At 46.2% G+C, this 22,423-nt stretch overlaps 1 protein-coding gene across 16 annotated transcripts in view; it reads left to right on the top strand.

Moving 5' to 3' along the window:
• The window catches only part of ZNF75A (zinc finger protein 75a), a 47,411-nt gene that overhangs the window by 4,586 nt on the left and 20,402 nt on the right, over positions 1 to 22,423 (top strand). For 2 of the 16 annotated variants that reach the window (XR_006816661.1, XR_006816659.1), the window contains exons 5-14: positions 45 to 171; positions 1,252 to 1,343; positions 1,606 to 1,732; positions 3,392 to 3,502; positions 12,128 to 12,213; positions 13,325 to 13,441; positions 16,716 to 17,167; positions 19,048 to 20,117; positions 20,288 to 20,463; positions 21,883 to 21,958. Coding sequence is in view for 7 of the 16 variants with exons in the window: in XM_045993213.1 (XP_045849169.1) it covers positions 45 to 171; positions 1,252 to 1,343; positions 1,606 to 1,732; positions 3,392 to 3,502; positions 3,679 to 4,358 (1,137 nt within the window). In the remaining 9 variants the exon portion in view is untranslated. Of the gene's footprint in view, positions 1 to 44; positions 172 to 1,251; positions 1,344 to 1,605; positions 1,733 to 3,391; positions 3,503 to 3,678; positions 9,884 to 12,127; positions 12,214 to 13,324; positions 13,442 to 16,715; positions 17,168 to 19,047; positions 20,118 to 20,287; positions 20,464 to 21,882; positions 21,959 to 22,423 lie in introns of those variants that run through there. The other 14 variants (XR_006816665.1, XR_006816664.1, XR_006816663.1 and 11 more) reach the window with 11 other exon arrangements.

Below are 22,423 nucleotides of genomic sequence, written 5' to 3'. Positions count from 1 at the left end.
TTCTGCAGCGCAAGTACTGAGCTGAAGCCCATTGTCTTCTTTAGAGCTTGTTGACATTTGAAGAAGTGGCCATGTATTTTTCCCAGGAGGAATGGGAGTTACTGGATCCCGCTCAGAAGGCCCTCTACAGTGATGTAATGCGGGAGAACTATGAGACTGTCATCTCTCTAGGTAAAGACCCTCCCTCTCCCATTGGGTACAAGTTGAGTAATCTGTCATGTTCTCTGCTTACCGGGAGTGTACTCCCCTGAGAGGCTGTGTTCCCATAACGGGTTGTTTTTCAACTAGATGGTGTGTGGACAGGGGAAAGGTATATCCAGATCATCTGGGAGTGTTGTCCAAGTGCACATGCTCATTCTTTACGCTAAAATTCTTGATCCCTCCCTTCCCCCACTCTCCAGATCTCTACTTTTACTTTTCCCATCTCCATAATGAGCAGAACCACTCACCCAGTGTTTCAGGTCAGATAATTTGCAGTCATTTCTTTACTCTGATCGTGCTCTCCTACCCCACTCCTAAACTTCCTCTTGCCTCTACATTCACAGTATAGCCTGAGTCCAGCCATGTCTCATCCTCTTGAATTGTTAGCATGTTGGTCTAATCCAGAAGAGCGTGTCATCAGGCTCACCTCAGTACTTTCTAACCAGCACCTTCCGCCACCACTCTAAGCTGGCCACAGTCTGCTTTCCATGCAGCAGCCAAGGTTTTTGAAAACCCTGATTTGACCATGGTATCATCTTTTTAAAAATCTTACGGTGACTTCTTACGTATTCAGAATAAAATCCAAATTCCTCATCGAGGTACACAGGAGCATCCAAGATCTGGCCCCTGTTCATCTGCTGCTTGTGCCCTTGTTCGGCGCTCCTTATCGACAGGATGTTGTTGTTTCTTGAAATCAAGTTAATTTCTGCTTTACCATTTCCATCCTTGGCACACTGGACAGAATTCTGCAATTTTAAACACTTCTAATTTTTGCCCAACTTTGAGGAATACATGAGGGAAAAAACACATTTCCTTTTATGGCTTTCACTCATGAAACCAAAGACTGTCAACTGTGGAACGTGTTGTAGAGGCTGGTAGATGCTTGATTCCTCTTTAAGATGAGAAGGCCACTTCTTGGTAACATGTAACAGATTTCAGAGTGTTCCATTTCTCCTGAAAGAATCAGGATTATCTGTACTTTAGAAATAAGCTAAGGATGTTTGTAATCAGTAGCAAGAGAAATTTCCTCTGGCTCTTTTCCGCCCACAGCTGTGCCTGCTCACCAGATCCTAGCCTTTCCTGAGCACATAATCACCAGAGACTGGACAGTGGCACCTCAGCTCGTCTTGCCTGAGTCCCAGGTGAGCTGTGCGATCCAGCTGTTGAGGGCTGCCTTTCCCTGCTGCCCAGGACCCGCCCTGCCCCGCAGGTGCTCACATGTGCCAATGTTCTCTCTAGGAACTAGGCATCTCCTACTCTGTTGCTGATTCTTTTCCCTCCTTCCTTCTCTTCTCACGTAAAAAATTATCTGCTATTAATTCATTCAGCCTGGCCTGCCATGTAGTTTATGGGCCAGAACTTCTACAGCGCAAGTACTGAGCTGAAGCCCATTGTCTTCTTTAGAGCTTGTTGACATTTGAAGAAGTGGCCATGTATTTTTCCCAGGAGGAATGGGAGTTACTGGATCCCGCTCAGAAGGCCCTCTACAGTGATGTAATGCGGGAAAACTATGAGACTGTCATCTCTCTAGGTAAAGACCCTCCCTCTCCCATTGGGTACAAGTTGAGTAATCTGTCATGTTCTCTGCTTACCGGGAGTGTACTCCCCTGAGAGGCTGTGTTCCCATAACGGGTTGTTTTTCAAGCAGATGGTGTGTGGACAGGGGAAAAGTGTATCCAGGTCCCTTGGTTAGCTTTGTGCAGGTGCACACTCCATGTGCTGTGTGGATGTCTTGATTTATTTTTTCTCCTTCCCCAAATCTGTTTTCATGTATCTCTCTTCTCAGTCAAGAGCATTCACCCAGCAGCTACGAGGAAGGAACACGCGGTCATCTTTACTGTGTCTCGCCCTCATACCGCATGTTAGTGCATCACTGTCCTTCAGGCTCCATCACGGGGTAGCCCGAGCGCAGCCATGCCTCATCTCCCGGTGCTGTTAGCGTCCCGGCTTAAGCCGGCAGCATGTGTAACCAGCCTGACCTGGGCACTTTCTGACTGGTGCCCCTGCCTCTTGCCGTCCCACACTCTTCCCCACACAGCAGCCGGAATCTTTCAAAAACCTGGTCAGATCATGACATTTGCCATTCAAACCTTATGGTGAATTCTCACCACGTTCTGAATAAAATCCACACCTTACTGAAGTGCTTCAGGTCCTCCAGGATCTGACCCCACTCCCCTCCCTGCCCTCACCTGCTGCTACTTGCGCCCTCGCTCAGTCCTCTTGAGCCTCACTGGTCTTTCTGTTTCTTGAAATTGCCATGGTCGTTTCTACTTTCCCCGTTCCTCTGCCTGGCGCACTTTTCTGCCACATGGCAAACTCACCTCTACATTCCTGCTGCAATACCAGTTTTTCAAAGAGGCCTTCCCTACTCCCTCATCTAAAGAAGCGTCAGCCAAGCAGAATCTTAAAATCCTGGGTTGTCCTGCTTTAGTCTTCTACAGAATATTTACTGTGTGCTGACAACTTTATTTATTGCTGTTGGGTTGTCTCCTCCCACCAAAAGGTGAACTTCCATGAGATCAGAGTGCTGTGGCTTAATCACCACTATACCATTAGCCCAAAGAGAGTTTCTGGAACATTATGGCTAGTCAGTACATTACTAATGGAATGACGGGTGAATACTTTCTCAACTTAGCCACTTAGAAAAGTTTCGTTAAGTGATTCTGGTCTGTTTCTTCCACCTGGACAAGAACCAGTGACTTAAGCAGTGTAAGAAATCTTTTCTAGTCCAGTGTGTGGTGCTGAAGAGCTAAGTAAAAAGTTACAATTATCATGATAGAAATCACTGGCGCTTTAGATATACGGCTCATTGACCTTCACCTTGCTCTGCTAGACTTGGGTTAATCCTAAGGAGCTAATGGGACTAGCCTGCATTCCCTGCAGATTCTGGGGTTTGTTCAACCTTGTTCAAATACAGGGTAATCTTGGTGTCAGAAGAGGGCACTGAAGAGGGACTCCCGTGCCCTTTATCTTCTCCATGCATCCAGCTTAGGTTTATTCTCAGTCTCCACGTTGTGTATCCGTCCACAAATGCAGTATAGGTTAAAACCTGAAACCAGACAGGGGAGTCTACCCATTTGAACATTTGAGTAGCATACTCTAAACTCTCCTTTGCTCTTCCTGAAATAGTATGGAGTTGTGGACAGTTGTTGAGTTGCCAGTCCTTGACGTCCTTTTTTCCATTTCACAGCATTATTTGTGCTCCCCAAACCTAAAGTGATCTCCTACCTAGAGCTTGGGGAGGAGCCATGGGTTCAAGGGCCCTTGGAGCTCAAGAACAGTCCCGGAGAGCTGCCTTCAGGTAAGTATACCATGGGAAGAGAACAAATGTGCCTTGATAGCAACCTTTGCAGGGACTTAACATTTAAAATTCTGCGTATCTGTATTTTGTAAGTCACTAATCTTTGGGTATTTCTCTCCATTCCTATAGTTTTGCTTTGCCATACAGTTGGCTGATTGTTATGTTTATTCTCACAGAGTTAAAGGTCAAATCTGACACTGAAAACCATCAGCCTGTGTGTCTTTCTGACTTAGAAATACAAGCGCCAGGAGACATAGTATCAAAAAAGACCCGGGTGAAAGTCCCCCAGAAAACAACAGGCAAAGAAAATCATGGTGATGCACAGAAGATGGGGAAATGGCAAAGAGATTTTCCCGTGAAGAAAAGAAAGAAACTTTCAACATGGAAACAGGAGCTGCTAAAACTTATGGATCTCCACAAGAAAGCTCGTGCCGGAGAGAAGCCATTCAAATGCCAGGAATGTGGGAAAAGCTTCAAAGTTAGCTCTGACCTCATTAAGCACCAAAGAATTCACACTGAAGAGAAACCATATAAGTGTCAGCAGTGTGATAAGAGGTTTAGATGGAGTTCAGATCTTAATAAGCACTTAACAACACACCAAGGAATAAAACCGTACAAGTGTTCCTGGTGTGGGAAAAGCTTCAGTCAAAATACAAATTTACATACACACCAAAGAACACACACTGGAGAGAAGCCCTTTACATGTCACGAGTGTGGGAAAAAATTCAGTCAGAACTCCCACCTTATCAAACATCGGAGAACCCACACAGGCGAGCAGCCATATACTTGTAGCGTCTGCAGGAGAAACTTTAGCAGGAGGTCAAGCCTTCTTAGACACCAGAAACTCCACCGCTGACTGGACGTTTATCCAGCATCCTCATTCTGAAGAAGTTCACCAAGTGGAGGTTGACCCTGAGATTTGTGAAAAAAATATGAAATTATGAAGCATGAATAACTCTTCATCAGTGGAAAATTTGGTTATGTAAACATGTTTCCCAGGAATCAAGGTTGACTGCAGGGATCTCTGTAAGTAGTTTTATACTACTTACATTTTTACACGTAGCCTTTGGGGAATTCCTTAGCAAGAAAGGTGTTGCAAGAACATTCTCCGTAAGGGGAACATTTTTGTAGTCGTACCTGGTGAAATAGCAAATTCAGCTTTAAATGGCAGATGCGTACATGAATGAGTCTTCTGTGATCAGAGAGGGTAGATACTGTTGGTTTTGCATTGAATTCCCAGCCACTTTTAAACACACTGATAGAAACATTTGTAGCATGGTCTTCCAAAAGAAAAAGCAATAACCTGCATATTAATTGGATACCATTGCCTTTAAGGTTGTAAGCTTCCCAATTTCAAGAGTCCTATGACACAAAAATGAGTTCTGTTGTCAAATTTTCCAAGAACCAAGTTGGATTTTCTTCCCCACCCTTGTCATTGGACACAGTTCCCAACGTTGGACATACTTAAGTTTCTTCTTGAACATTTTAGGAACTTTAGCTCTTGAATCCTTTTAGCACCATTTTTACTGTGATGAAATACTGTTTACTTCAGCACTAGGGAATTTGCCAGATAAATAATGCACTATCTTATACCTCATTGGTGGTGTTTGAAAAAGATAAACATCTCTAATGAGATCATATGGAAGCGGGTTGGAATGTTTAGCCATGGAATACATGTAAAGAAGACCTTTCTGCAATAAAAGAGACTAGTCCTTTTCTTATAATCTCATATGATAAAACATTAAAGATAGCACTTTTTGGAGTCCTACAAGAAAATTAATGGAAGTTCAGGATGAACTCCTCATGTTTTCATTTGCTTTTCCTTTGGCTTTCTTTATTTGTAGGAACAAGGGCAGAGTTATGTTGAGGAACTGGAGCCTGTGCTGCAGGCAGGATGTTCACTGCGTGTGGCAGAAGATTGGGTTCCCAGGGACAAAGTTTGGGAATTGGTGCTGCGTGGTGGACGAGGAGGGGTGAATCTGCATGCATGTTGGTTGTCTTACACTGTGAACCGGTGTTAAGCCGGCAGGGTCTCCCTGTGTCTGTTTTGTACACAGTGTGTAACAACAGCCTTCGGGGGTGAACGGTAGGTGGCTGAACTCCTCTGTGGGCTGTGCATCTTCTTACTGTCTACGGCAGTGACTCCCCCGTGTTCCTGTTAGAGCTTTAGGTGGTGTCAGGAAGGGGGTTAAATGAGCTCCCGAACACCTTACAAACAATGAGGTTAGGGCTCCCGATGCAGGGACTTGTTCAAGACCCTGTTGCTCTGGGTCCACTGGCTGTCAGCTGCATCAGGGAGGCCCGAAGGCAGGATGAGCGGGATGTGCAGGTTCTCCCTGCAGGGCCGGGCTGGATGACATTGTGCTGTGTCTGCTTCTAAGTTCTGAAACTTTCTCAGTGGCTTGATTGGTTCCCGAAACACGTTGTTCTCCGTGTGTTCTGTGAAAGAGAGGAAACTGTTTCAACTCAGGGCTGTTCTAGGGATTTAGAGGGATTGGTGGAAGAAGAGGCCCTCGCAGCCGGGCCCGTGCGAGATGCTCGATCGGTGTGCATTGGCTTCCCTTTCCCCTCTCCCCAGTGATGTGCTGGGCAGACCGACCGCAGGGAGGAAGCAGTTGTGCTTATGGCTGTTCTCAGCTCCTTTGAGGAGTCGAGCACGGCTGGTGCTGATGATGCTCCGTTGGTTTGGTCCTTGCCTCAGTACGTTATGGTGTAAGTCGCCTGAGCTGTGGCTCCGGTGCTCTCGGCAGGATTTTGTTTTCTTCCCCAAGAAGAGCTACGCCAAGTCTTACTTCTTAGGCACAGGCAGCTCCGAAGCTCTCGTCTGCATAGCTGTTACCCATCGCCTCGTCCTCAGGCTTTGGGTACCCTGTCTCATCCCAGGCCACGTGCGGACCTCTTCCTGGTGCTCCATTCGTTCAGTCTCACGGGGCCTCTTAGGTGCCCAGGCACTGTTTGGTCTAGACTGGGAATGCAGTAGTGGACGAAAGAGCCAAAGATGTGCCCTCGCAGGACCTGTTTTCTCGTGAAGAGTGTGGACAAGAGTGGTGATAGTCTGCTGCGCCTTGCAGTCAGGGCCATGAGATGGTTGTGGGTAATGGGTTGTGAGCAGAAGCCCCACTTCTGGGCTGAAGCTTTCTTTGTTGGTGCAAAACTCTGTAGTGTCCTTTCTACAGAAACGGGCCGCAAGGTCAGAGTAGTCTGGAGTGCTGAGCCCCCCATGTGGAGAGCAGTTGTCCTGGAGAGTCCCCCAGACCTGTGACGGACTTTACGGGAATGAGAAATAAACTTCTGTTGAACTACGGAGATGTCGGTGTCGTGTGTTTCCGCAGCATAACCTGGCCTGTCTACATCGAGACAGCTGTTCTACTAGAGCTCTGGAACCTTCTCTGGGGTCAGTCCACGTGCTCTTTGACCCTCAGAAGGGGTCTGCCTTCCTGTAGATGCTGCACTGAGCTCATGTAACACTGATAGGCACCCTGAGGAGCCTACAAGACGAGGTGATAGGGAAGAAGGACACCTGAGAAAAGCCCCGGTTGGTCAGTTTTTCAGGTGGACAAAGCAACCATCCGCCCCTCTCTGGCTTTGTTCCCCTTCCCTTGCTCTCTGTTCCTCTGTGCTCTGCTGCTTTTGTGCATAAAGATGTGTTTCTGTTGATAGTGGGCTCCAGAGAGGGAAGGGGTTGCCTTTCATTCCTGCTGTGAGTGTAGTAGACTTACGCAATCGTCTGGTGACTACCTCCTCACACCTTCTGTGAGTTGGCCTCGAAAAACACAGGACATAGGGCAGAAGCGGATTTGTCCTGATGGATGTAGAAAGGAAGGGGACTGCGCTCTTGGACTAGAGGAAGGTCATCAGGAAAGCAGGAGCAAGACGTTGCAGCTGAGGATGAGAAGCCTCTGTCGGTTATGTCTCCATAGCCAAGAAGCAGTAGTACAACATTCAGCAGTCATGCTTGGGGTTTGGGCTGGCCGTGCGGACACAGGAAGAAGGAATTTCTGTGGGCTTGTCGCAGGGTGAGAGCAGATTACCAAAAAAGCAACATAAAATCAAAATCTATTTATCTCGGTTTATTTTCTGTTAAAAGATTTTATTATTTCAGAGAGAGAGTAGAGGAGCACAAGCATGAACGGGGCAGGGACAGAGGGAGAAGCAGACTGCCTGCTGAGCAGGGAGCCCGATGTGGGGCTGGATGCCAGGACCGTCTCGAGCCGAAGGTGGACGCTTAACCTACGGAGCCACCCAGGTGCCCCTGTTTAGGCTTGGCTTAAAGATGAAGTGCAACACAAACCTTAAGATTAGCCTGAAACATTAGTATTACTGTTCTCGGCAATGCCTTTTATAGCCAAAGGATTCTAGGACAAACCAGGAGTTGCTTCGTTTCAGGTGGTTCAGATAGCAGCCTTACAGTGGCTCCACGCTTGGTTCTGAGAACAGAACAGGGACCAGTGCAACCCCCAAAATCCTCAACTCCTTCCCTGCACTGTGGCGCAGTGTGGGCGCAGCCAGACCCAGAGTTCTCCCCACCATTAAGCAGACTCATCCAGAATTTCAAGCCGATCTTGTAAACATCCACTGTCTTAGCTGGAGGGGAAGGACAGGAGGAGAGCTTGGAATCAAACTAAAAGTGCTCGGGCTGATCAGGTTTTAGAACCACGAGAAGAGTGGTCAGTTCCCCTGGAGAGCTTGAGAGCCAGAGTGTTAAGCAGCCTTTTTATCCAGCTGGACAGCTGGGATAAAATGGAAGGTTTGAAGTTGGTAAAGGGTTTTCTAAACATTGATTTGAGTCACTCCACAGACAGGTGTTTCCTGATCACCGTCTGCATTTCCCGGCCAGTTGCACTCTCATGTCATGGGTCAAGGCTGCCCATGTACTTTCCTGTCTGGGTTTTACCCTCTGGTGCTTAGCGTGGATCCTTTGCTGAAGGGCTGACATTCCTTCTCTCCGGTCTCACCTGAATGGAGACTCTGGAGTGCTCTCAAGTAGGAAGGTTGAGCCTTTGTTCACACTTTGTGTTTCCAGGGTTGTTTGCAAAACATTTGGACAAAAGTGTATTGTTGTTCCTAAATCTCTTCCACACCCTTCACCTTTATCGGTTGTTTCTTGTGTGGGTTCAGTGGGGAGCAAGGCTGGGGTACTCTTGAATCGCCTGCCATGTGCTTATGTGCAGCTTTTCCTTCGTGTGGGACTTCCCCAGGGGCCGTGGTCCCGGGCTATTGTGAAGTGCTTTCTGCAGCCCAAGTCTATGAGGCTTTTCTCCTGTGCCCCACCCAACACACCCACATCTGAGTGCCTGCACTTCACTTTAAGACAGTCATCCCATCTCTCATGAGAGGAACCAAGCACGCTGAGGTTCCGAGTTAGGAAAACTGTCAGAGTTGGATCTCACTTTGACCACAGCAGGACAATGACTGTGGGGTTGCACTGATCTTGGCAAAACATGAAGCTTCACGGGGTGCCTGGGAGGCTCAGTCGGTTATGCTTTTGACTCTGGATTTCAGCTCAAGAGGTCAAGATCCTGGAGTTGTGAGATAGATCCTGGGTTGCTCTCCACATTGGGCTCTCTCTCTCAGCCCCTCCTCCCTTCCTTGGAAAAAAAAAAAAAAAGGCAAAACAACAGTAGACTTTATAGTATTTGGATACTCTGCACCTTAAGAGAAAACTTAGAACGCTTACTTTCGAATTTTTTAAACCAATGGATAGATTTTCAAAATCATAATTTTCACACTAGGAATTTGTCCATCTTGTGTATAAAGAACTGAACAGTGTAAAACATTTGAAGAAAAAAGTGAAGGATCTTTAATATTCATAAATAGAAAAAATATGCTTCAGTTTAGAAAGATTTTCTTAAATTAAAAATATTAAAATAAAATTAAATTAAAAATATTAAAAAATATTTTAAATGTTAGTAGTTTAAGGAAAATGGCTTATGGGGATGAGTTCAGGAAAAATGCTTAAACATTTCCTTATCCTCTAACTATGGTGAGTGACCATTAGCCAGCATCATAACTACTTACCCTTCTTAAAGGAGAAGCTTGTGTTTCCATTCTAATCTTTTTTAGTTAAATGGCACTTCTACAATATTCGTTTTTACAATCTTCAATGTTCCTATTCTAAGATTCAGGGATAAGATTCATCTTCACTTGATCAAATACCTTAATCTTTCTGACTGGAGATATTTTCATTTTACTTCTTCTTTGACTTCATCCTTCTAAACAAAGAAATAGTAACTTAGAACTTTGAAGCAAGATAGGCACAAACAGAGCTCTCAAGAACCTCACTGTCGGGGCGCCTGGGCAGCTCAGTGGGTTAAGGCCTCTGCCTTCGGCTCAAGTCATGATCCCAGCGAGCCCCACATCGGGCTCTCTGGCCAGCATGGAGCCTGCTTCCCTTCCTCTCTCTGCCTGCCTCTCTGCCTACTTGTGATCTCTGTCAAATAAATAAATAAAATCTTTTTTTAAAAAAAAAAGAATCTCACTGTCAACTATCTTCCAGAAAAAATTAAAAACACATCTAGTCTTCTCTACCAAGATCAGAAATTTAGGATTACAGGTTTTTGTTTTCTTTCTTTCTTTTTAATTTTCATCTTCCCGCATTGCTCAGGCTGTAAAGAACACTGAGAACAGAAAGTCACAGTTGGGGAGTGCTTGCAGGTCCGGACCAGTTTTCATGGTCGGAGGCAGCCAACCCAACTCCTGATGCTGTAGCCAATCCACAAGTAACCGATTGTGAAGTACTGTGAAATTAAGGGGAGGAATTGGCAGAAAACCGAGCAACGGTGAGCAGTTACAACCTCCGGGATTTTCTTTAAGAAGCAAGTCTTGGCTGCTTTTCTCTATGTTGTGAACATTCGGGAGGGAGGAGGCTGACTGCTGTGGTACGTGAAAGGATCACAGGGATCGTCTTAAACGACAGACGGCATGTGTGTTTGTATTCCATTCCCAGTAGTGAGTACCTCGCCAGTGACACAAAGTCAAAAACTTTGAAAGAAGCAATTAAGTAGGCAAGCCCTTTGAAGTTCTATTTCCAGAGTTCCAGAAGAAAAAGTATGTTTGGCGTCTTACTCAGTTGGAAATTCGAAAAATGAGAAAGAAAAACCAGAGCAATTTTAAGTTTCAGGAACCTAAGTAAATGGAAGATGGCCAGCATGTGGATACGCTAGTCTGGTCAGTGGATTTAAACAAATTTAAGGACATGTCACATAGAGCCTTCACATGGAGTGAAGTCTGTGTGAAAACCTGAGTCAGAAGGACCAAATTTTGAACCTGCCAATGCAGGGAGTCAATTATTTTCCTGTCTATGGACATGAGGGACATGAGGACATGGAATGAGGTTCAATTCCATTGCCCTGATTAGAAGATGTTGCAATAAAGGAGTTGGTGAGAAATAGGAACTGGAGAGTGAGTCTGGCTTGGCAAGCTTATGCTCTAGCATGTGGGTCCAATTACAGACTGACTTGCAAGCTCCATTAATCATTTGGTGAAGAGGTCCAGTTTACCTGACTACATCACCGTAGCCTACTTTACTGGTCCTTCCCATGTGTTAGGCGGTGATCTAACCTCTTTATCAGAATCACCTCATCCACTCCTCACAACAGCCTATACTGTTCCCATTTTAAGATGAGCACGTTGGCGCACGGGAGGAAACTTGCTTGAGAGTACATAGCGGAGGCCTGGGAGTCAATCCCAGATACTCTTGACTGCGAAGGTTGTGCTTTTTTCAAAAAAATATTTTTGTCTTTTTGAAATAATGAAGAAGGTACAGAAAAGTTGAAAACCTAATCAAAGAACTTTTCCCTTCTGATGGAGAGTACATCGACGACTTGACACTGTCCTTCAAATATCTTAGTATCTCCCACAAACAGGAGCATTCTTCTATGGGACCACAATATAGTCATCAAAATTACTAAATGAACATTAACTCATGATATCCAATCCTCAGACTCCATTCAGCTTTTGCCATTTGTCTCAGTAAGGTCTTTCATAGCAAGAAGATTTTGCTAAGATATATACATGGCATTTAGTCATCTCTTGTTTTTTAATATTTTCTTTTTAAATAACGTGGACACCCAGCGTGGGGCTCGAACTCACAACCCCAAGATCACAAATCGCATGCTCTTCTGACTGAACCAGCCACGTGCCCTGTCACATCTTTGTCAGTCTCAAATGGTTCCTCAGTCTTTTGTTGGCATTCTTAGTGCTGACGCTTAAGATCAGTAGCCAGTTATTTTATTGAACATCCTTTAGTTTGGGCTTTATGCTTCCTCTTAACTAGATTCAAGTTTTGCCTGTCTGGCAGGAACACCACGGCAGTGAAGTTGTCTTCTTCTCATCGTATCCTATCGGGTGTTGCTGTGGACTAAATTGTGTCATCTCCCCACCTCAAAGTCGTTGAGCCCCCAGTGCCCAGTGTGATTATATTTGAAGATATGGCCTTTAACAGTTAATTAGGGTTAGGCAGGCACCTAATCCAATAAAATTGGTGACGTTATAAAAAGGGGAAGAAAAAGTTTTCTCCACACCCATTCAGAGAATATTCCGTGTGTGAACAAAGTGTTCATCTGTGAGGAAAGAGCTCTCACCATAAAATGAACCCTCCCACAATATTTATCCTTGATTTTCCAGCCTACAGAAACATGGGGACATAAATGCCTGTTGAAGTCTCCCACTCTGTGGTGTTTTGTTATGGCAGCCTGAGCAGACAAAGACAGGTGACGTATATTTCAGTTTGTCCCTTTGCTAATGATATTACTTGGATCACTCAGTGTGGCATCTGCTGGGCTTTTCCTGTATTTTTTCCATTTTAACTTTCTTTTCTAATTAATAACTGTTTAATGGGGAAGTAATTTGAAACTAGGTAAATACCCTCTTACTAATGAAAGTCAGTTTAATTCATTTATTTCTGTATTACAGAATCAAGGTTTCCTATTTTATCCAGTGGTTTATAATCTGTTATTATTAAATTGTCAGCTATTTGATCATTGGGAGCCTATTCAAGCTTTTGGTTTTTTATGACTTTTCCCTAATTATTTGAGCACTTTTTTGCTTTCTGGCATCACAGGAAATGCCCACCTTGTATTTATGCCTTCCCCAGCCCAGCCATTTCTCAAATGGTATTTAGAAGCCTGTTTTTGGACACCAAGTGTTGCATTACTATTGGTAAGGTAATACACATCTCAGAGTATAATTTTAACTTCTTTTGCTTTTCTGGTGGGAAAAGTAGGGGATTGAGACAAGGAGAGTGAAGACATTAAATTTTTTTTTTTAAGATTTTATTTATTTATTTGACAGACAGAGATCACAAGTATGCAGAGAGGCAGGCAGAGAGAGAGGAGGAAGAAGGCTCTCCACAGAGCAGAGAGCCCGATGCGGGGCTCGATGCCAGGACCCTGGGATCATGACCCGAGCTGAAGGCAGAGGCTTTAACCCACTGAGCCACCCAGGCGCCCCAAGACATTAAATTTAGAAAAGGAGGCTTTCCCAAAAGCCTCGTGGCTCAGTCACTAAGCATCTGCCTTCAGCTTGGGTCATGATCCTGGGGTTCTGTGATCAAGACCTGCATTGGGCTCCCTGCTCAGCGGGAAGCCTGCGTCTCCCTTTCCTGCTCCCCCTGCATATATTCCCTTTCTTGCTGTCTCTCTCTCTGTCAAATAAATAAAATCATAAAAAAAAGAAGGATTTTAATACAGGAGAAGATGCTCCGATGCCATAACCATGATGTCAGGCAAAACTAGAGAGACAGCGGGGGAACCCCTGTAAAACTCATGTCCAATAGTGAGAAGGGAGTACTCCCTGATTTTGATTTTAGTTTCTCTGCTATAGTCATTATTCTTAGGCACCAGTGAAGCCTGTTTGAAAAACAAAACAAGAGTACTGTGCCCACGCTTTGCATGTAGCAAGAAGCAGACAAGAAAGAATGGCAGCAGCATGGAGAAAGAGGTAAGAACGGGCCAACTGTGAAAGGTGGAAAGACTCAGAGCTACACAGAGAACAAAATAAAAACCAGGAAGGTGGAAGCATTCCTAGAGAATCTGAGAAATATTTGAGGTCTAAATTTCTAATTGGAAGAAACAATTTGATAATCATGTATCAAAATATGCCAGATTTCATTAGGAATCAGGGATTCAAATTAAAGACACAATGAAATATTATTTTATTCCTTCTAAGTAGTAGTAATTTAAAAGACTGACAATACCAAGAGATGACAATGATATCAAACACAAGGAAATTTTATTTTTAAGATTTTATTTATTTGAGAGAGAGCGCAGGGGCAGAGGGAGAGGAAGAAGCAGGCTCCCCGCTGAACAGTGAGCCTGCTGCAGGGCTGGATTCCAGGACCGTGGGATCATGACCTGAGACAAAGATTGATGCTTAACTAACTGAGCCACCCCGGTGCCCCAAAACACCACAAAGTTTTATATACAGCCAGCAGTATTTGGCATTATTTAACAAAGCTGAAGATGTGCATATGAATGACCTATTTCTCCATGGCATACCCTAAAGAAAGTCTTTTTTTTTTTTTAAGATTTTATTTATTTATTCGACAGAGAGAGTGAGAGAGCACAGCAGAGGGAGCAGCAGCAGGAGAGGGAGAAGCAGCCTCCCCACTGAGCAGGTCGTTGGATGCAGGGCTCAATCCCGACCCTGGGACCATGACCCAAGTCGAAGCCAGGCGCTTAACCATTGGAGCCACCCAGGTGCCCAAAAGTCTTTTAAAAATACATCTCTTTCCATATACAGTAATGTTCACAACAGCTTTGTTTATAATAGAAGACTGAAATAGCCCAAATGTTCACTAACAGAAGAACAGATGAAGGAATATGGTGGTCATACGGTGGAACACTGTACAGAATAAAAATAATGTAGAGCCACATGCGGCAACTTGGATGTGTATCACAAATGAGATGTGTAATGAAAAATTGCAGAAAAATGTGAAACAAAAACATCCTACAGGGCGCCCGGGTGGTTCAGTCAGTTAGGTGGCTTCCTTCGGTCCAGGTCATGATCCCAGGGTGCTGGGATCAAGTCCCACGTTGGACTCCCTGCTCAGTGGGGAGTCTGCTTCTCCCTCTCTCTCTCCCTCTCTCTGTGTCAAATAAATAAATGAAATCTTTTTTAAAATTAAAAAAAAATCCTACAACCATGGAAGAAGGCTCATGTCATTATTTGGATAATAAAAAATACGGTAATCCCAGAAAGCCAGAAAACTTGGAGATGGACACAAATATGCCATAAGATTATAGTTGACCTTTATTTTCCCTTTTTTTTTGTTGTTTTTTTTTGTTGTTGTTGTTCGTCCTGGCCCTGAACTGCACAGAGAGCATTCTCTCAGCAGTGATAGCCTTGGCCACACATAGTCCTCTGTTGGCCTTCCACCATGCTGTGGTCAAGCAGTGATACGACTGCTTGAAGTTGGCAACTCTGGCCTTGCAGAATGTTTTCGACAATTCCCTAGTTCAGATGCCTGCCACATTACAGCTGTCCCTCTGTGAAAGGCAGAGGGACAGCTGACAGATGCCTGCCACATTACAGCTGTCCCTCTGTGAAAGGCAGAGGGACAGCTGACCACTTCCTTTATGAGGTACCTGCCTGGATAAAGTTACATATGGCCATAAACCTTTCAAAAGTTAGGTGTCTTTGTGACTACAATCATCTTCCTACAATCATACTTCTTTTCTCCATAGGATTGGTCCTTGTTAACTATATCTACATTACAGATGTTGGCCAGGGATCTACTAAGCCATGAATGAAGAGAAGCAAAGGCTTAGGAACCCACAGGTCCCACCTGGTGGTGCAGGAATTCCCACAGGGATAGTGACCGCTGACTAAATCTCACCTAGAACAGCTACTTCCTTGGTCAGACCAATTTCCTTATCTTTATCCTGTTCTTAACATAGTTACACCCATACTCCACTCTCATCTACATTCTGAGGAACAAGGACCTTAAGGGTGCACTAAAGATTTTAGGAGGCCAAGAAGACACGCAACTAGGGTTACAGAGAAGCACTACTCTGCCATTGTTTGTTTTGTTTTGTTTTTTCCCCAAATCAGACTCTTATGTCTCTGTTGTCAGTGTACTGGTCTAGTTACACTGCCCTGTGAATAGAAAGGCATCAGGAAACCTTAAAAATGTCATGACACCAGGAGCCTAGAGCCTTGGGCATTTTGGTATATTGTGCAAATGAGATATGGTAACCACCAGGTTGGATCTCCCGAGCACTCCCGTTCATCATATGTAAAATGAATAGAATAGCCAGCAGTAACATTATAAGGATTAAAGAGATAATGCATGCGGGAGTGTTCAGTGAAAACTGTACAGATGATTTTTAATCAAAGTGGAATATTTTCCTAGGGAGGTTTATTAGTCTATTTCACATCCCACCTCCCTCCATTTATATGTTGATGGAGGGCTACCCCTTCAGGGTGTAACTAGTGTCTTCATAAATGATCAATAAAGGGGCCAGAAAACACATATCACAATTCTTTTTTTTTTTTAAGATTTTTATTTATTTATTTGACAGAGATCACAAGTAGGCAGAGAGGCACGCTGAGAGAGGAGGAAGCTCTCTGCAAGCAGAGAGCCTGATGCGGGACTCGATCCCAGAACCCTGAGATCATGACCTGAGCTGCAGGCAGAGGCTTAACCCACTGAGCAACCCAGGTGCCCCACAGATTACAATTCTTATCCTCACACTCAACATCACAATCCATCAGCTCCCTCTTCAAAACAAATCCAGACTACTCCAATCTAGAATAACACAAAAACATGTTGAAAATTAGTAAAGTGCTTTGCTGTACATCAAAGAAGAAATGATAGAGGGTTGGATATGTTCTGGTACATAACTAAACGCAGCATCTTAAAAAAAAAGATGAAGTCATTATAGTGAGACGGAAGAAATCAAGATAAATAGGCAAAATTGCATTTGGGAAAGTACAAAAAGACATACACATAAGTTATTTCCTCTGGAAATACTGCAGCTTGGGAAATAGGAAGGGAGAGAATTCCTTTTAATATGAGAATGATTTGCGGTACTCATGGAATTTTGAAAAATGAAACAGGGAAGAAAACACTGGAAGAGAGTTCTATCCCTACACCTGTCTTGACAGTCACTTAAAAACGTCTTTGGTTTTCTCTTCAGGAGGATGGAAAAGGTAATACTACTGATTTCATAGGATTGTTGTCAGGATGACGTTATTATGGACTTATTTACAGTTGTGCCTAGCACACCAACAGCGTGACCATCTTTGACGACTTTCGCTGTCCCATCTGGAAAACCCTCTGAGCAACACCTGCTTCGGAAGGAAAACCCAGGCAAGTCAGGAAGCGGAAGCGCCTGGCCGACAGAAGAGCAGTAACCAATAGGAGAGAGCTAACAAACGCCTAAAGCCCGGCTCCCCCCACCCGCCGTTTGCTTAAATACCCTGATTGGCTCCAGGGCACGACACCAAGAAGATCTGTCGACTCATTGGTGAGAAGGGCTGTCGGTTAGCGGAAGGGGACACCAGAGAAACCGAAAGGTCCTCTAGGAAGCGCCTTCCTCCGCCCAGCCCGTTGGGAGGGGGGGGGGGGGGCTGAGCCGTTGCGCATGCATCAGGCCGTCGGAAGGTCCCGGCATTCCCCGCGGCAGCTTCCGGTCCAGTGCGTTGGAAAAGATGGAGTGGCTGGTGAGTGACACTTGCGAAGCTGACTTTTCCTGTTTAGAAGGCCCCTCCCTCTACCCTGCAGCTGTGGTCTTCCCTCCCGGGACGCGAAGACCCGAGTGGCAGTGTGCCGCGACCTCGCCCCTCCTGGGGGGTGTGGGGAGGAAGTGGCCGGCGCGCCCCCGTCTCCCTTCCGGGCACCGGTCCGCGCATTTCCCCCTGATGAGACCTTTGAAAGGTTCCGAGTCTCCTGCCCTTGCGATGTACGGCGTTGAAGCACGCGTTCACTGAGGCCTGTTGCTTCGGAAGAGCACTCAGACCCTCCCCTTGCCCTCAGAGAGCTCCGAAGCCGGTGAAGACAACCCGCCAGAAACGTCCTGGTATTGGTTGGAGTTAGATCAGGCGCCTGGAGAGCGTGTTAGAGACAGGGCCGAGGAGGAGTTCTCATCTTGTGGGGTCTTGCCTTTCCATGGTGCTCTCCTTGAGGACATAAACGTTTCCTTTCCACATTTCTAGGCTCAAGTGCCCTTCCTCCCCTCATTTGGGGGACGGAGACCAGCGCTGGCTTTGTATTGAGTGAATCCGACCCTGAGAAGAGTAGTTTAGGCAGGAGAAGTTAGTGGGTCAAGGCACCAAGGCTTGAAAGCCCAGAGCCTGTTGGTTCCAGGATCTGAGACTGGATCACATGCGTGGGTTGGAGAATATGCAGAGTACCGGGCAGTGAGGCTGGAGTGGTAGATTGGGCCTTGAATGCTGAGGCCACCCTTGTAAGCTTGGAGATCTTGTTTTACTTCAGTGGCAACAGGGAGTCTCCAGGACTTTGGAAGAGACTTGTTGTACAACTGGATTAGATGCACGGAAAGTCAGAAAGTCCAGATCTACTCTGAAAGAAGACCAGGTGGAGAGATGAAGGCTTTTATACAGCCTGGTCTAATCACTTGTCCCTAGACAGGGGTTCCAAGCCAAGGATGATTTTGCTCCCAAAAGGCGTTTGGTAACAATGGAGCCAATTTTGTGGTCACACCTCAAAGATGCTCCTGACATCAAGTGCATGGAGGCCAGGGATGCAGCTACTCGTCTCCTATAATGCATAGACACCACCACCCCTCTCTTCCCCTCCCCTCTCCCCCACCCCCACTTCACCACCACCACAGTTCACCCTTCCACAATAAATACTTGTGTGGCCCAAGGTATCAGTAGTGCTCAGGTCCAGCAATCCTCTTTAGAACATTAGTAGTGGAAATGGAGGGAAGACAGATGTCAGAGACATCTCTAACAGACCAGTTTCGTCTCCTTTTCTGTTCTTCATAGTGCCTAAGTACCTGACAGGCAATCAGTCAGGTCTGATGACCCCAGTCTTCCTTGTATTTTCTCACCTGTTGATTCATTTGCCAAACAGTTAAACACACAGAACAGTATTGGAAGTGCTATGATTCCGTCATGACCAAACCAGTTCCTGCTCACCAAGAGCCTTACATTCTTGCAGGGGAATGACCCTGAATCTATAAATACATGTCAGGTGGGGAGATACGCCATGAAGAAATTCCTAGAAGATGGAGTTTCTCTTGCGACCACACACCATTTACTCGGCACCTTCTAATTGCCAAGGACAGAGCTAGAGGCTTTACAAATAGCATTTCTAATCTTTTTCTCATTCCTGCAATATAGGCATTGTTATCTTCAGATGTGAAAAAGAGACAGAGAAAATCCATAATTTGCCCCAAATTAGTTAGCATGGAGTGAAGCAAGGAGCGGAGACCAGAACCACCTGCAGTCACAGGCAGTGCTATTTCCATTAGGTGTCACTCTGTCATATGCCCCCTGAAAAAATGCGTACGTTTTTCCCTACACTTAGGAAAATGAAGTAGGCAAGAAGTCTCACCTTCGCCACTTTATCTTTCCAGAGCGTGGTTTTTATCGATTCTTCAGAGTTGTGGGAACTGTTCAGCATCCACTGGGGGTGAATTCCTCTTCGGTGATCACATTCCTCCAGGCGGCTGATGGCAGATCTGACTCTTGAAGGGTTTGGCAAGGGCAGATGTCCCGCCAGCTCTTCAGCCTGCAGTCGCCAGCAAGCGCTTGGCCTCAAGCGGCCCTCAGCCAGCTCTGGGACACCTGCTGCGGATGGCAGCCGCCCAAGATGCATCAAAGAAGATTATGGAGCTGAAGCAATTCCTGACCATTCTGCACAGCGAGATGCAAGCCTGGGGGACAACGTCAGCCAGAAAGCCCTGAGAAGGCACGGACCTTGGTGTAGGATTTCGAGTGAGATCCTGGGAGATCAAGGTGTGGTGAGAAGGAGAGTATGTAAAGAGAAGGTGAGACCACATTGTGGAGGGCCTGGTTGAGGGCACAGGTAGCGGGAAGAGGGTGGAGAAACCTGATTTTGCTGCTGCTTAAGCACTTATTTTCCAAATGGGCATTAGTGCTGCTTTCCCGCGAGGGTGGGCTGACTCCCCCCCCCCCCCCCCCGTGCAGGATGGTGGGTGGAGAGTGAGATTGGACCCTCACCGTCACGGAGTTTTCAGTAGGTCCCTGTTCCCAAAGATGAAGGAAAGGTGACAGTCAACCCCTGTAAATGGAACCTCAGTGTTCTGTTGTGCAGTGTGTTCACCTGAGCAAGCTCTGAGGTGAGAATCTTCTGCCTCTAAACACGCCCGTTCAGTGGGGCAGGAATTGCAATGCCCAGCAACTTCTGAGAACCTTGGCTGTGTCCTCAGTGTCTGGGTCACACCCCTCTTTCAAACAGACTAATTTAACTGATTTTTGGCTTAGGAAAGGGCCGGAGTGAGACCATCTGGGGGCTGAGAGCAGTCCTGCAAGGTGTCAGAGCTCCGGGGTTCTGCATGGGAGCAGCCACGGCCCTCTCTGCATGTCCTGAGCAAACAGGACTAAGTTCTCTCTGTCACTATCCAGTGTGACCCTGGGTTCCTGACTCTTCTCTTCTGCCCTGCCACACATACGCACTCCTCAGGTACGTTTTTAGCTCTGGCCCTCTATACCTATATACCTCTATATATCTATATACCTCTATACCTATATATCTCTGTACCTATATATCTCTGTACCTATACCTTTCTTCCTTGGGCTCCTAAGATGATCTGTCTGGGGGAGGTAAGGTGTCAATGATGGGTTTTTCGCCAGGCGATGCTGTGTGTGCTCCCAAGAAGAGCCAGCAACTCTGTGACTCTGTGGGAACTTGCAAACCCTCTCCAGGAGCCCACAAAGCCTGTGCCCGGGGATTTTTCCCAAGAGAAGAGCCAGAACTCACATTCAGACCATGGGGCCTTCAAAGGGAACCCAACTATTTTAAGGAAACGGTGAGATACCGTCTCAGGCTGGAAAGGAGAGAGTCAAGAAGAATCGGGGATGAGTTTTTCAGTGCCTGTGTCATCATAGACGGGACCTTGTAGTTGTGTTGTGACCTGAATTGGAAACAGCTACTGAATTGGTGGGCAGGTGACAGGTTGAGACAGCTCAGTTCCAAATGTAGGCTTCACAGTTCCATCTGGTCCTCTCCTCAAAATGCTCTTTCCGTGATAGCTTTGAGTGGGGTTATGTATGAATTAGTCTGTGCTTGGAGCATTTGTGGTGGCTTTTTGTCACCAAGAAAGAGTGTCTGATCTAAATGTCGTCTGATAAAGTTTTCTGAACACCTTTCTGGAAGCTAGTTCAGCAGGAACAGCATGGACAAGGGGATCTATCAGAAGACACTACCCAGAGGAAGGGGGGTGTGGGATACATCTCTACTTAGGAGACCCCATTTAGACTTGTCAAGGCTTGTCAGCTGAAAAAGAAGGAACATACAGGTGCAATGATTGAGAGCCCAGCTTGTAGCAGAGGCTAGGAAGCCAAGGTGAGAGGGAGACCGTGGGTGAGTGAGGCCCCATTGTGCTTGGCCAACCCCCAAAACCACAATGAGTAAGGCAGCCCATGTGGGGTATGTCTCCTTACTGTGTCTGAGTATGAAGTCTTGACCCTAACGCCAATCCAACCAGGGATTCCAGGGGACAATGCTTATTGCTAAGCATGGATGCCCTCCAGTAGGTGGATAGTAATGGGTACTGTGTAAGCATGCTTCTACCAAATGAGAGCTCTCCTTTGGCCTTTTCAAGCTTGAGGCTATAAAATCTTGTTAGGCGCCATGTCTTATCTCTGCCGTACTACGTAGCTTTTACTCGGGTGCCAGGCACAGTGGCATACCTGGGAGAGTTGGTGGTAGCGGATGTGACATGCATCGTAAGCGATGCCTGCATATTCAGGGCAGGCGAGGCCTCTGGCCCCTGGCACCACAAGCCTAGTCTGATGGTAGTAACATGCAGTAGAAGGTGTGTCCCTGAGGTCCCACAGAAAGTGTTGACCAGATTGCAGGAGTGAAAGGCTGAAGTAAATTAACAGTTTCGAATTGACTGAACCCACATTCAAAATCCAGCTCCGTCACTGAATCTCTAAGCACATCACCTAACCTATGAGCGTAGTGTGCATCGAGCCTCTCAGGAAACCCAGACTTTACTTGCAATACTGCGTAAATCACAAACTTCTGCAAAAATTCCAGAGGTGTCAGTAGAATGGCCAAGTCCATGGAGCATGTCTGAGCCACTGCCTCCATCTGCCAGAACAGGGTTGGCTGCACCAAGTTCATGTTTGGAGGCCTGACCCCTGCCACAGGGACTTAGGTTACTTGCTAGGGTTCTGTGTTCCTCACAAGTAAAGATCGCTCCATCCTCACTCTCTGCCAGGAAGCTAGCCAAGGATGAGCACCAAGACTGGAGACGGGAGCAAAAACAGGGAATGCAGAGATTCGCATGTGATGAGGTCAGTGGGGAAATGGGCACGCTCCAGCCCAGGGTCGCAGTATCCCCCGGGCTGTTCCTGCACTGGCTGGTAGGGTTAGTCCCCTTCCAGGAGAAGCCGAGAAGAGGTGGCCCGGGGAAAGGGAAGTTGGGGTCGGGCAGCTGGAGGGATCCAGCTCCCGTTTCGGCTGCGAGCACCCATCTGCCATCTTAGACTGAGGAACCACAACAGATACCTGTGAAGGGGGGGTGTTCTGTGGCTTTGGCCGTCTTCTTTGGGTTGTGAGAATCTTGAGGGTCTTGCCTGCAGGAGTGGTTAGTAAATCATAAGGAAGTGCCCACTGAGATTCTATCAATTAGTTAAAATGTTTCCGTGGGGGAGGGAAGTACAGAAACCATTTGGGGAGTGCCAGGATTTCATACATAGGAGGGAAAACTGACTTCTTAATAGACACGTGAAGGGCGGAACCAAAGCAGGAGGCTGTTC

Source organism: Meles meles, chromosome 21, assembly GCF_922984935.1.
Source record: "Meles meles chromosome 21, mMelMel3.1 paternal haplotype, whole genome shotgun sequence".
NCBI lineage: Eukaryota > Metazoa > Chordata > Mammalia > Carnivora > Mustelidae > Meles > Meles meles.
The sequence above is the reverse complement of the archived record's forward strand: the minus strand, read 5'-3'. Positions and strand labels throughout refer to the sequence as shown.